The sequence below is a fragment of the Portunus trituberculatus genome, chromosome 6, assembly GCF_017591435.1.
Source record: "Portunus trituberculatus isolate SZX2019 chromosome 6, ASM1759143v1, whole genome shotgun sequence".
In the NCBI taxonomy this organism is placed as follows: domain Eukaryota; kingdom Metazoa; phylum Arthropoda; class Malacostraca; order Decapoda; family Portunidae; genus Portunus; species Portunus trituberculatus.
The window spans coordinates 5,706,389-5,721,326 of NC_059260.1; the positions used below are offsets into that span (position 1 = coordinate 5,706,389).

The 14,938-nt window shown below is 46.6% G+C and overlaps 2 protein-coding genes across 2 annotated transcripts in view; both read right to left on the reverse strand.

Annotated features, from left to right (window-relative positions):
* Positions 1–5,110, reverse strand: part of LOC123517015 (mucin-5AC-like) — a 6,056-nt gene extending 946 nt beyond the window's left edge. Inside the window, exons 1-4 of the mRNA XM_045276834.1 lie at positions 5,061–5,110; positions 4,531–4,636; positions 1,031–3,362; positions 1–841 (exon numbers count right to left, since the gene is read on the reverse strand). The exon at positions 1–841 is cut by the window's left edge and continues 946 nt beyond it. Coding sequence (XP_045132769.1) covers positions 1–841; positions 1,031–3,362; positions 4,531–4,636; positions 5,061–5,110 — 3,329 coding nt within the window. The remainder of the gene's footprint in view (positions 842–1,030; positions 3,363–4,530; positions 4,637–5,060) is intronic.
* A 2,599-nt stretch (positions 5,111–7,709) lies between these two features.
* LOC123517024 overlaps positions 7,710–14,938 on the reverse strand; it is a 107,190-nt gene continuing 99,961 nt past the window's right edge. The window contains exon 4 of the mRNA XM_045276844.1: positions 7,710–12,109. Within this exon, the coding sequence (XP_045132779.1) occupies positions 9,518–12,109 (2,592 nt within the window). The 3' untranslated portion in view covers positions 7,710–9,517. The remainder of the gene's footprint in view (positions 12,110–14,938) is intronic.

Sequence of the window (14,938 nt, forward strand, 5' to 3'; positions counted from 1 at the left end):
GGTGACCTTGGTGTTGAATTTTGTGGTGTTGGTCTAGGTGTAGTTCTTCGACGGGGTGGTGGTCTGGACGTGGATCTTTGGAAGGATAATGGTCTGGGTGAAGAGGTTTGCAAGCGTAGTGGCCTTTGTGTGGAAGTTCTCTGTGGTCTTTGGTGAGGTGGTCTGGGGGTCTGACTTCTTGGCGGGGGTGGTGGAGGTCTGAGAGAGAGACTCCTCTGAGGCTCCGAATGGCTTGTTGAAATACCTCGTTGGCTGGTAGGCTTACTGTATGAAGATCCTTGGACGGGCAAAGGCTCTGCATACGAATCTTCTACATCTAAAACATACGGTTTCGAGGTGGTGGTAGTTGTGGATTCTGGAGATACTGAATTCTCTTCCACATTAATAGTCAAATGAATGGACGGGAGTTGTCGAGCTTGAGGCGTCTGGTTACCGCCACTGTTTGGGATCTGAGTTTTTTTGGGGGCTTTGGACGAGTGATCCTTAGTCTTGGGTGATGGAGTGGTGGTGCTAGAACGTGATCGTAGCAGTGCCTGAGCCTTGAGTAGGTGAGCGTTTAGTAGTGTTTGGGTGTTGATAAGTGTCTGTAAATTAGCAGTGGTTTGTGCGGTAGCCGATGATTGAATGTTCTTTGGCTTTGCTGTGTTGGCAGGGGGCTGTGTGGCGGTAACTGGCGAGTTTCCACTGGTTAAGGATTGTGAAGGAGCAACTGGGGCGGCGACTGGGGCCGCGACTGGTGCTGCAGGACTCGACACTGACCGGATATGTGGGTTACGGGGAACTTGTGGACTGAGTGGCTGGGAATTGTGCAAACCCGAAGTGAGTAACGACTGTGGAGTGCCTGCAGAAGGGAGGCCTTGTAAGGGATGAGTATGGCGTAAAGCTCGTATGTGTCTTAGTATCTGTGCATTACGTAATTGTGCGTGATGTAAAGCTAGAAGTGGATTCTGCAGCGATAAAGGATTATTTTGTAAACCCAAAGGATTATTCTGTATTGCCAAAGGATTATTCTGTGCCACTAATGGGTTACTCTGCGCCACTAGGGGGTTAGTCTCTATTGCCAAAGGATTCAAGATCCCCTGAGAGGTGAGGGCGGATTGAACACCACCAGGAGACTGCTGGTTGATGAGTGCGTCCAGAAACAGATTGGTGCTGCTTGACGGTGACTGACCAGACAACAACGAATGCGCATTGAGCAACAAGTGAGAGAGGAGAGGTGACGGCTGTGTGTTGGGATTTGCGGCTGGCTTGGGGTTATTCTTTTTATTCTTTGAGGCGCCAGGCTCATCCACAAACACAAATACAGGTGCATCTAAAAGTTTCTCTTTTTCATCGACGACTTCCTCGCTCTCGTCCTCTTCAAGCAACAGACTCAGGAACTCCAGGCCAGTTTCGGGATCATCAAAGAGTGAACCAAACAGTCCACCTCTCTCCTCTTCCCTGGGACCCACGTTCACGGCCGCATCCTGTACCGAAGGAGATCCCAAAGAAAAGCTGATATTTCGAAAGAGTGATTGGTCAATGGCAGGGGAGTCGAACCCTATGGCATTGTTGAGAAAAGAACCCAAGATATGATCGGAGGTGACTGGTGTATTCCGGAGGAGAGCACCAAGCACATCATCTCCCTGTTGGTTGGTGTTCTGTCTGAGTGGCTGAGGTGGTTGCTCGGGTGGGGCGTTAGCGGCTTGATTTAAAGCAGGGACTAAGAACGGCAACACAGCCTGGGCAAGCCCTTGAAGACCTGCTTGTTGAGCATTTTGGCTAGTGGATGTTTGTGTCCTGGCGGACTGTACAGATTGGCCACCAGGAAATGTCTGTTGAATGCCGGGGAATTGAGTTTGTTGAATAACTTGAGACCCGGTTTGTTGGACACCTGAGAACTGGGTTGGCTGAACACCAAGGAACGGAGCTTGTTGAACGGGTTGAAATCCAGGTTGTTGAACACTGGAAAACTGGTTTGGTTGACCACCTGAAAACTGGGTTTGTTGAACACCTAGGAATTGGTTTGGTTGAGTACCTAAGATTCCAACTTGTTGGGCACCAGTGAACTGTGTTGGTTGAACTGGGAATTGGGATTGTTGTGCACTGAGGAATCTGCTTTGCTGAGCACCGGAGATCTGTGGTTGTTGGACTGGGAACTGGGATTGTTGCAAGGCTTGAAATCCTGTTTGCTGAGCTCCAGAAAACTGGTTTTGTTGAGTAACTGGGAGTAAAGTTTCGCCAGAGTTGAACTGATGTAAGGCAAGAGAGTTTGGGAGTTGGACACTGGATTGCTGACTGATTGGGAGCAGCGGTAACTGAGCATTTGTAAACTGGGCTTGACGGGTAACTGTATGGTGGGTATGTGGACTTTTTGGAGATTTCTGAGTAGTAGAGAACTGGCCTTTTGTGTTTTGAGATTTGTGAGACGCCATGTATTCATCTTGATAGTCCGTTGACTCGGCAGATGACTCGTAAGGTAAAGTGGAATATGACGAGTGGCCCTGACTGGATGACTCAGGTGGTTGGTAATTTCGTTTATCATTTGAATGGCTGCCTGGATGCACTGCAGGCTCGCTAGGGTTAAACACAGCGGACTGGGAGGCAGGAAACACAACCAGCTGCCCTGATGGAAATATCGTGATGTTGGATGATGTCTTTTGGGGACCAATGGAAGGGCGTTTGTTACTCTTAGCTGAAGAAGGTGATATGGTGGGTAGAAAGTAATCGTCTTTAGCCTCATCTGTCGAGGATGATATGGGAGTCGGGAGGAAGATGTGGTGGATGGTTGGCGTCAGTGTGGTTCGGAGTGCATTTCGCTTTTTGGTCGGTCTGATTGAAGTTACGAACACAGGGCGGGATGATGGGCGCGATGTAGGCTGGGAAGTAGGTCGCGATGTGGGCCTCGTTGTAGTTCGCAATTTAGGCTGTGAGGTAGGCCGTGAAGCAGATCTCGTTGTAGTCCGTAATTTAGGCTGTGAGGTAGGCCGTGAAGCAGATCTCGTTGTAGTTTGCAATTTAGGCTGCGAGGTAGGCCGTGAACCAGATCTCGTTGTAGTCCGTACTGTGGGCTGTGAGGTAGGCCGTGGTACAGGACGCGAGGTGGACTGCTTGGCAGGCTGTTTGGTAGGCCGGGTTACGAACACGGCGGGTGATTTGTTTAATCGTTGCACCATTGCCTGGACCACGGTGGGCGCTGGCGAGGAGGGGGCTGCGATCTGCGTTGGGTTGGGGAACAAGGCTGGTACTGCAACGGGCACCACGGAATCCACAATATCGTTGATGAAGTCCCCAGCTGAGGACCGCGACTCGCTGGAAGTGGATGAGCTTGTGCTGACGCGAGTGACGCTGAACTTGTCTAAAGCGACATCGTTATCTAGGACCTGAGTGGGAGAGAGATAGAAAATAGAAAAAAGAGAACTAACAGGAAGAAAAAAAGTAAGAGTTGAGTATATTGACCACGATTTGCTCTAAGTTGGGAAAGTAAAGGTAAGGTAAGAGAGTAAAGTGGGAAAGTCTAGAAAAGTGTTGCGTTCATTCAGACGTCACGATTCGCTAATACGCAAAACTCTTAGAACGATAAGATTACGTTGCATTCACAGCTCACCAGTGAAAGAAACAAATCTCTCTCTCTCTCTCTCTCTCTCTCTCTCTCTCTCTCTCTCTCTCTCTCTCTCTCTCTCTCTCTCTCTCTCTCTCATTATTAGGGCCTCTTCACACTCACAAGCTTCCCACAAAGTGTTTTCCTCGCCGTTCCCAGACAGACAGCCACTTCGCCTCCAGTGCCACAATTCAGAGACTAACAATTCCGAACCTCCCGTGAAAAAAAAGGAAAAACAAAATAGATAAGCAAAAATGAAATATATAAATAAGATAAAACGTGATAGTAATGACAGATGAATAAATAAGGTTAAGAGCACAAATAAGTCGACAAACAAAACAATCAATCAACGAAACAAATAAAGAAATTAAAGAAAACAAATCCCGGGCAAAACAATAGAATAAGATAAATGAATGAGTAAACAGATCAATAAATAAATCCTCCAGGCAAAACAATATATTCTCCTTTCAATAAAAAATAAATAGAAAAAAAAATCACAGACAAAACCGTATCATTTCCTTTCAATAAAGAGTAAATAAATAAATACATGCGTTAATGAATAGATAACTTTTTTAAACTACCAACTCCTCCAAGACCTCACTTTTTTTTTTCCACTGCCACGTTCGAACACTGAAACTGTCTTGAAATTACAAAATCTATTTTTTTTTTTTTTTTATGGCAGTCTTTCTTGCAGATGGTTATAAAGAAAATTGCTTATAGAATTTTGTTTTTTAGTGGCATGAGTCATTACAGACCGCAGTGAAAGGTTTCAGGGAATGCTTTCTGAGGTGAACCCACAAATGCGTCACTGCTCACAGGTGTCCAGGAATTAAAAGTTGTTAGTTTTTACCTGTGTCAACTACCTGGGCAGGTGTATTGCAGCTCACCTGTACCGCCCTACACCTGTTCCACCACACACCTGTACCATCCCACACCTGTAACACTCACACCTGTACCACCATACACCTGTACCACTGACACCTGTACCATTCACATATCTGTACCACCCACACACTTGTACCACCACCACACCAGTGATACCTGTACCACTGACACCTGTACCATTCACACATGTGTACCAACCACACCTGTACCGCCCCACGCCTGTACCGCCCCACGCGTGTACCACCACACACCTGTACCACCACACGCCTGTACCACCACACACCTGTACCACCACACACTTGTACCAGAAGTATATACAAATCAATAGAACACTCAATATCAAAGTCATGGGGGAGAATGATGCATGAAAATGATACCTGCAATATTCAACAACAACAACAACAACAACAACAACAACAACAACAACAACAACAGCAACAACAACAACAACAATAAGCATCAATAACTTCCATAATTCTACTGTTTTATTGTCTCTCTTTTCTTTTTCTTTTCTTTTCTTTACTTCTTTCTTTCTTTTTTTTTTTTTTTTGCATACCAATCGTTTATTCGTCTCGTCCACGGAAGAACAACAAACCTTATCTCTGTAGCCAATGTTCTTAAATCTATCGCGGTATCTTTCACCATCCTTAGCTTCTCATGTATTTATTTATTCTTTATGCAAGAGGGGGAAACTGGATAAGGTCAATACAAAGAGTTCAACACAAAGACCCCACACTACTCCGTCTATTTGTTTTTGTTTTGCTTTGTTTTGTTTTGTTTTCTCCACTGCTTTCGACATGTACCAAGACAGAAAAATTCACCTCTTTCCTTTTTACACCCACACCTGCATACACGATAATAAAAACCACTAATAGACGTGACGTGTTAAGATGACCACTTGTTATGTCACGTCGTCAGGAGGAGCACGTGGTGACATTTGGAGGCGCAGAAGAAAAGGGAGAGCGGCAGCCGGATTTCACTTTTTCTTGCGCCACCGACAGCTTCCCCGCATTAACTGGTAATAATGACACAGGTGGCTGGACGCTCCCTTCCCTCACTGCCGCACCGGGGATGAGACGGGATGGCGGTGCGAGCGAAGTGAAGTGGGACATAATAAGAGTGACAGCAAAATTTTTAGGGTCAGTCATCAGGAGCGGACATGACGTTGGACGAAGAAATAGGAAGGATGTGGCAAAATTCTTAGGGTGAGTCAACAGGATAGGAGAATCAATACCGGGTTCAAGTTTCATGACGTTGGAATTAAAAGAAAGAGGAAAGGCATAAAAAGGGTGACACTGCAAAATTCTTAGCCTCAGTTATTGGGATTAGACAGAAAATAATGGACTTAAGGTTGATGAAGTTAAAATTAAAAATGAAACAGGAAGGAAGTGGTTCTGAAATAGTGGTGCATGAATGGAATAGACTCAGTAATCAGGCTGGTAGGGTAGAGCCATTAGGGAGCTTTAGGAGATTGTTCAGATGTATGGATGAAGATGAAAGGTGGAAATATTTAGGTATATTTAAAGCAGCGACTGTCACGTGAAGGACTAATGTCTCCCTACAGCTACCATTATTTTCTTAGCTTCTTATGATCCTGCACTGCAATGAAAGAAAGAAAAGAAGAAAGAAGGATGAAAAAAAGAAAGATATCATTCCACTAACCTGTTTTCTACGCAATATCTCAATGAACAAAAACGAAACGAATAAAAAAAAAAGAACGAAACAACAAAAAGACTAAAAATACAATGGACGCGAATGAATGCAAACGAGACAAGAGAGGAAAACTACAGAGTCACAGTTAACACAACCGAACAAAAGGGACAAAACACAATACAGTGGACAAAAGTAAAAGTTACCTTCCACTCGGAGCGTGACGAAAGGCGCCACAAATAACACAGAAACATTATATACTGCCCCACTACGCGCAGAAAAGAACTTGCAAACGACACACACACACACACACACAGCCTCCATCTGTGGGCCCCATCCGTTGCTGCGAGGCCCACTCTAAATCATGTTGTCATACTAATATGTGTTACTAATGAAGGTATTTTGTTTGAGTGAACGCTTGTGCATGTGTTTGTATGCATGTCAATATTAAAGTAGGAAACACACACACACACACACACACACACACACACACACACACACACACACGAGTAGTAGGGTTGACAGGAACGATAGAGAAGGAAAAGAATGGAACCTTAAAGAACGTGATGTGTATTTTAAAGGAGAGAGAGAGAGAGAGAGAGAGAGAGAGAGAGAGAGAGAGAGAGAGAGAGAGAGAGAGAGAGAGAGAGAGAGAGAGAGAGAGAGAGAGAGAGAGAGAAAACTATATATATGGCATCAAAGAGTTATGACTAAATTTACGAGCAGAGGTGGAGAAATCTTTGCAATCCTCCTTTGTGAAATTTCTTGATCGGTGGAGGTTTGTGTAGGTCAGAAGTCATCATCAACAGCATCATCACCACCACCACCATCATCACAATCATCACCTCCTTCCACATTTATTTCTATCCTCTGTTGCATTTCCTTCATAACTCAATAGCTGTCTTCTTCCCCCCTCCCCCCTCTCCACCAACACCAAGGAACACAAAGGACAAACAGCAGCATATCTCTCCCTCCATACACTGCTGCTTCTAATTAGTTAGTGTAATCCAAAGAGGCGCAGGATAGCAGTGACAAAAGGCTTCTCCCCACCCTCCGCTCCCTGCAGGCGTGGATGTATGAAGCAGCATTAAACTAGAATATGCTGTAAAGAGGTGAGATTAAATACAAATGGGGTGGGATAGTAGGATAGTAATGATAAAGCCTCCTCCCCACCAACCGCTCATATGTGTGTACTAGAATATATTGCAACGAAGTTTGAAGTATATTGTAACGAAGATAAGTGGAAATACGAGGGGAATAAAGGTAGGATAGTAATGGACAAGGCTTCTCCCCACCCACCTCTTCCTGCAGCCAAGGAAGTGTAAGATATCAACGAAGTGATATATATGCAAATACAAATGTAAGAAAAGTAGGATACTGATGGAAAAGGCTTCTCCCCACCCACCTCTTCCTGCAGAATGTGTTGCAAGGAAGTAAATGCAATTAGTAATACGAAGAATACTTTCAAGGTTATTTGTCAGTTTCTCTCTCTCTCTCTCTCTCCATCAGCTGAGGAACCTCGTGCGTACTAAACACGGTTGAGTGCTCACAGAATGCATGCAGGTAGAAGAATGATGCTTATGATACACAGATTTTATGAAAACTATATTTCAGTATGGCCAACTATAACAATAGTAATTTCACTAACAATGGGAACAAATAACAATTAACAAGACCAACAAAGGAAACAATAACAATATCAACAGTAGTAGTAGTAGTAGTAGTAGTAGTGATAACAATAATAATAATACTGTATTAGCTGTAGTAGTAGTAGTAGTAATAGTAGTAATACTCAAATTATAGTAATAATAGCAATGGCTGTTATAGTTAATCATAAATGTTATTGATGATAATAATGATAATATTGACAATGTTAATAATAATAATAACAATAATAATAATGGTGATAATAGCAATACACGAGGCAGATGCAATTAATCAGGTCACGAGTCCCCCAAACACCTGCATTTGGCACCTTTTCTGACTCGTTAAGGGCAGCCAGGTAATGATCGCAACTCTGAATATACAAATTGGCGAGTCTCGGCACCATATCCTGAAACATCTCTGCCCACACCTCCACTACATCCAAAAATCTTTAGGTGAAGTTACGCGTTTTTTTTTTTTTATTGAGTTTTGTGGTAAAAAGTGACAAATTAACAAGTTTTCTGCATTTTTAACAGGGTAAACAATTTTAGAAACCCGTCTGATTATCTCTGTGGCCTTTGAGAATAGTCGTGGTGGGAGAGCAAAGCATTTCAGAGTACTGGCCTTGGTGTCTTCACTACGTGGGGTGAAAGGCGACGCTCACTCGTACACTGATCTTAATAATCTGCCAAGTGTTTTCTCTGTTTCCACCAAAAGTTCACAAGTAAAGACAGACACAGATGGACAGTTCTCAATATGAATATCAAGTATTTCTTTACATAATCTACTCATCTTTCCAGTTTTCCAGTTTCCATTACGTGTTCAGAGGTGCAGAGACACAGGTGAGTATCTCTGCGTGTGTTACGTCTTGTTTTCTATATCCAGTTTGGTTGCGATCCAGTGCTTCCATTGTACGTAATACTCAAGTTTTCACATAAAGCCACGACAAGGATCACGGCAAGGATGATTTTTTCCCCTTTCTCGAGGATCCTTGTGAGCTTTTCCTTCCTCCACCAACTGCTGATCCACTAACGCCTCTTCTAATATCTACAGCTGCACTATAACCTTATCCATATCCACATCCACCTCTCCCTCCTGCTGGTCCACTAACGCCTCTTCTAATGTCTACTGATGCACTGTAATCTCTTCTATCTCCACTTCCTTCTCCTGCTGATCCACTAACACCTTTTCTAATGTCTAATGATGCGCTGTAACCTCCTCCATCTCCACCTCCTCTTCTTCCTGTTTGTCCACTAAAGTCTTTCCTGCTATTTACTGCTCCACTATCATCTCTTCCACCAACTGCTGATCCACCGTCACTTCCACCACCTAGATGTTTGATTTTGCCTGGTACCAACACTGGTCTGTCTTGTGTTGCAGCTCAGCACTCCTCAGCAACAATTCTGCAACACCTGTGGTTCTGGTGAGGACATGAGGCTTCCCGTGACAGTGGTGGTGACGTGTCGCGGCCTGGAATAGATGGACAGCGGACGAGGATGTATGGAGGGGACTGGAGGAAGTCTGTGTCTTGTGCATACTTGAACTATGTAAGCTAATGATAATGAAGCCGATGAATGTTCCTCAGTCACGGCGTACTGAAGACATCCACGTGGTGAGGTGACGTCCCTGCATCGCTAGGAGTACTCAAGGATGACACATGCATACTGTACACTGAGCCTCCTCGCTTCAAGGTTTTGGTGACAATGTAGTTTGGTTTACTGTAGCTACTGAAGAAGTTTTAGCATGAGGCAGTGTCCTTCAGCCAAATGTTTGCTGCTGCTGACCGCTTGGCGCTTGGAGTGAGGAGAGCGGGATGGTGATGGTTCTCACATTGGAGGCGGAAGGGGGTGACGACTGCAGGGAGGACTGGCTGAGGGAGGGTCGACTCAGGGAAGCAGAGGACACATCATCCTCCGTGTTGTGGTTTATCGTTAGGTGTATAGTGGGGGGAAGGGCGGAGGGAGAGGGGGTGGTGGTGGTAGTGGTGGTGGTGGTGGAGGAGAACTCTGAGTTGAGCAGCGCCTGTGCCTTGAGGAAGGACTGAGTGTTGCGGAGCAGGTGAGCGTTGAGCAGCGTCTGGGTGTTGATGAGCTGCTGCAGGCCGGCGGCTGTCTGGGGGTTTGCCGCCGGTGCCGCGGCATGAGGCTGGGCGGCAGCAGGGACAGCAGGGCCAGCGGCGACAGCAGGAGCAGCGGCGACAGCGGGGGCAGCGGGGACAGTGTGGGCAGCGGTGGCGGTGTGGGCGGCGTAGGCAGCAGGCTGAGGAGCGGGGGCTGCAGGCAGTGGTACGTTACGTACGGCCTGAGCATTTCGTAAAGCCTGAGCGTTTCGAAGAGCCTGTGCATTGCGTAGAGCTTGTGCATAACGCAATCTTTGTGCATTTCTTAACAATTCTGTATTTCTCATCAACTGGAGATATTGCAGCAACAGGGCGTGTTGTAGCAGCAGCTGACTGTTCTGTGCTGGGTTGTGTGCCGGCTGTGGGGGGCTGGGAGGGGGCTGAGAAACTCCCGTGGTCTTTGCATTGACGTAAGCCGCTGCGTCTAGCAAAGCCTGGGCGTGGTTGGCGGGCGCCTGGCCGCTAACCTGCGTGTAGGCGTTGAGCAAGGTGCGGATCAGATTGTTGGACTGGTCGTTGGGGACGGGCAGAGCGCTCGGCGTGGAGGGCGCGCCGGGTGCTGGGGCGGTAGCGCCATCATCCATGAACAGAAACACGGGAGGTCCAGACGGCGTGTTCCCGCTATCCCCACTCCTGCTTTGTTCCCTGCGGCCGCCACGTCCCCTGTCTCCTCCAAGCAGCATCCGGAACAAACCAAGGCCCACCTCGGGGAGTTCAAGAAGTCCTCCCAACCCTCCACCTCCGCCACCCGCGCCTTCAAAGAGTCGTCCAAGCGGCGAGGCCCCTCCACTCGCCCCTCCCAGAAGTCTCGTGAGTATTCTGCCCCTCGCCCCTCCACCGAACCTGTCCTCCAGTCTGCTCCTCGTCGCGTCTTCAAAAAGTCTGTCAAAAAATCTGGATCTCTCTGCCGACCTTCTGACCAAGCTGAGCGAGGAGTTCCTCACCGTCGGGGAGCCCGCCGAGAAGCTGAAGCCCCGCACCAGGGACTGCTGCAGCGTCGGGGAGTCGAACTCTACGGCATTGTTCGAGACCGAGGACACGATGTGGTCCGCAGTGACGGGAGCGTTCCGCAGAGCTGCCCCGCGCACATCATCTCCTGACGGGCCTGACTCAGCGGGTGGTTGGGCAGATGAAAGCAGTGCACGGAGCAACAGTGCTCTGAGAGCCGCTTGCTGGGCTGGATTTGCTTGAGCCTGTGGGAGCTGAGCCTGTCTGCTGAATCTATCGGCTGCGTTGCTGTCAGGAGGTGCAGACTCTTCAGATACAGAGGGTGAAGTTTGTCGGCCGTGTGCGGAAGGAGAAGCTGGATTGGCGGATTCCATAAAGGACTGCAGCTTGTCCTGATGAGCGTGCAGGAGCTGGAGTAACTGGAAGAGGCGGTTGTGGACGTCATCACCAGCTGACTGGTCGTCAGGATACACGGCAGCCTGACGGGATCTGAGTGGTGAATGGGAGGATGAGGACGAGTGACTGAATGGAAGCACAGCCATGTCATCCTCTGACGCGGAGTAAACCAAATCTATGTACTCTGAAGAGACGCTTTGTTCCTCACTGTCTGGGGAAAAGTGAGGAGGCAACGTAGGAAGGAAGAAACCGTCGACCATCTCTTCCTTCTCCTCAGCCGAATAAGAGGAGACGGTGGGGAGGAAGGCCTGCTGGGATGGTGTTACTGTAGGAAGGAAGGGCCGTCGAGTGGCCTGGGACGTCCCTTCAGGAGCGTGATGGGTGAGCAGAGGTGGAGGGTGCGTGGAGGACAGAGTGCTGGGCTGAGGCGTCGGGTGAGCTGCGGTCCTGGGTCTGGAAGTGGTAGATCGCTTGTTTGTAGGTTGGGTTGTAGTCTTGGATAGGAACCAGGTCGGCAGATTAGTGGTGACCTGCGTTGTGGTCTTGGGTCTGAGTGTGCTGGCAAACCTGGTTGCTTGTGCTATGGCCTTCGATAACAACCTGGTGGACCGCTTCTTTATAGGCTTCCCCATGGCCTTCAGTATGAGCGTGGTTAGAGGCTTGGGTGTGGCTTGAACAGTGTGGCGGGGTGTTGGCTGCCTGCCTCCCTGCTGCGTGGGGAGACGCAGGGCAGGAGCGGTGGCTGTGTCTGCTGTGTCCCTCAGTAACTGTTCGCCGGGAGACCGCGTATCGTCCACGGCGGGAGTCCACGAAGCGTGTGTCGACAAAGGGTGAGGTGCACCTACTCCTGTCACACTGATGTCGTCAAATTCATCATCGTTATCTACCTGAGAGAGGGAGAGAGGGAGTCAGGAGAGTGAAGATAAGGAAGAAGACAAGGGTCCTAATGTTATCTGTACGTTACAGCTTGCTTAAATATTTACAAGTAAACTGGTAAAGATTCCTAGTCGTCAACACTTATTTCTTTCGAATCAATAAGCCTCCTACACCTACAGTCTCGTAAGGGTTGCATCAGGGTCCTAGAGTCCTTGGGTTCAGCGCACGTCGAGGGATGCACGTGTCAATCGTGTAAACATTACTTTCTCCTTTGCATTCCAGCTGGTAACCATTCACACTTTCACTCCACTGTTAACATTGATCACTTTATTACACTTCTATTTTTTTTCTCCCACACTTTTTTCCAGATATTACGGACAACTTTTTTCTGTGCAATGATTCAGTCTCTTCTCTAGTCAGGTGCATCATGCGAAGGGTCAGTCATGGCTGTCCTTCTCGTTGTTTGGTGGTGGTGGTCGTGGTGGTGGTGGTGGTGGTGGTAGCAGTAGTATACATATAGTAATTGTCCAAGTGCGTAGTAGTAGTAGTAGTAGTAGTAGTAGTAGTAGTAGTATCAGTAGTAGTAACAGTAGTAGTAATAGTAGTAGTTGTTGTTGTTGTAGTAGTTGTAGTACGTAGTAGTAGTAGTAGTAGTAGTAGTAGCAGTCGTAATGCGCAGTTTTTGTAGTGCATAGTAGTAGTAGTAGTAGTAAAAGTAGTTGTAGTCGTAGTGCGCAGTATTAGTAGTACATGGTAATAGTTGTCGTAATGCGCAATTATTAGTAGTACACACTACTACTACTTACAACTACTACTACTATTACTACTACTACTAGTACTACTACTAGTAGTAGTAATAGCAGTAGTAGAAGTAGTAGTAGTAGTAATAGTAGTAGCTAGTTGTTGTTGTAGTAGTAGTAGTAGTAGTAGTAGTAGTAGTAGTAGTAGTAGTAGTAGTAGTAGTAGTAGTAGTAGTAGCAGCAGCAGCAGCAGCAGCAGCAGCAGCAGCAGCAGCAGCAGCAGCAGCAGTAGCAGCAGCAGCAGCAGCAGTACTAGTAGTAAACATAGTCATACCAAGTAGAACAACAATAAAAACAACAACAACAACAACAACATTCTGGGAGTTACACAGGCTTGCTTCTCCTCACCTGTAACCAAAACACTTGCAGACACATTCTGTAACAAGACTTTCCCTCGCTCCTCTAAACCTTCTCTCAGTGACTCAATTCTGACCACTTGCTTTGCCTTCCCCCTCCCGAAACTCAAACGCCGCGTGACACACTACTAAAGTAAATCCAGTTGTGCTTATAATACACGTGTAATATTTTTGTGATTACTGTATTTTTGGGAATTATATATACAATTACAATATTAAATCAATAAATAGTGCCAGTAGTAGTAGTAGTAGTAGTAGTAGTAGTAGTAGTAGTAGTAGAAGATGTAGTAGCAGTAGAATAGCAGTAGTTGTAGTTGTAGTAGTAGCAGTAGTAGTAGTAGAAGTAGAAGTAGCAGTAGCAATAGTAGTAGTAGTAGTAGTAGTAGTAGTAGTAGTACAGTAGTTAGTGATAGTAATAGTAGCAGCAGTAGTAACAGTAGTAGTAGAAGTAGTAGTAGTAGTAGTAGTAGTAGTAGTAGTAGTAGTAGTAGTAGTAATAATAATAATAATAATAATAATAATAATAATAATAATAATAATAACTTAGCAGGCTCCTAAACACTTGACATAAAGGAGAGAATCTATCACTGAGTATCTTGAGAAACACACAAAGACCAGCATTGAGGAAGACTTCAATAAATACATCACAGTGGACGCCTTCACTAATGCCAATCCTTCATTTCTTAGGGACTCCAATCCACATTCCAATAAGTTCACCAAATTTTGCAGTCACAGATTTTGGACAGTCTAAATAACTACAGTATCTATTAATGCCATGAGTGTTCCGTTGTGATCCACAGCCACTGAAAGAACAGATATTGTTAATTTGTTCAGGATCTCCACGAGCTTCTTCCACTGACACTGTTCGTCCACCCTGACCTCCTCCTCCTCCACCTCCTAATTCACTGTGGCCTCATCCACTGCCTGCCGATCTGCCTTGACCTCCTCCACCAACCACTGACCCGCCAGACTTTCTTCACCGCCTGCCACACTTGCGAGTTAACATGTGTTGCAACTCTCCACCACTCAGCAACACTCGCGTTACTGGTGAGGTCGCATAATTCATCGCATCACTTTTCAATTCTCGTGTCCAAGGCTGTTGCAACATCTTACAACACTCTTAGTTTTGTCAAGGACACAGCACGTTTTAGGACATCAGGTGACATTTGTATTTCTTCCCTTTTAATTAACACAAGTAACAGTTTATTGAGTTCAGCGCAAACAATGTTACGTGCTCAGAGAGTTTTCTGCCGTCAGCTCAGCGCCTCGAGTCTTAGATGCCTTTGGTGATGTGTTCGGTGAAGGGTGTGCTGATCTCCTCTCTCTTACACTTGCTGAGGGAATGCTGGCCACATTTGATGCTTTCCTCTTAGTGCGTTGTTTTTGTGGGAGCAGACTTTGAATGAGGCTCAATTGATGGGAAGTTTTGGAAGGCAAGGACCGAGCAAAGCGTAGCAACGGTGACCCACCCAATAATTCAGTGCTCTGCAGTAGCTGTGTCTGCTGTAACAACTGTGAGTTCTGCAGCGTGGAAGGGTTCAGAGCTGCTAGCGGGCTAAGTGGTGACTGAAGGCCCGTGGGGTTGATGAGTGACGCTGCACTGAGTAATGGGTTGGTGCTGCCGAGCCCTGCCTGCCTGCCAAGTGCCAAGGCAAGCAGTGCTTGGTTGAGCTGCGGGGAGGCC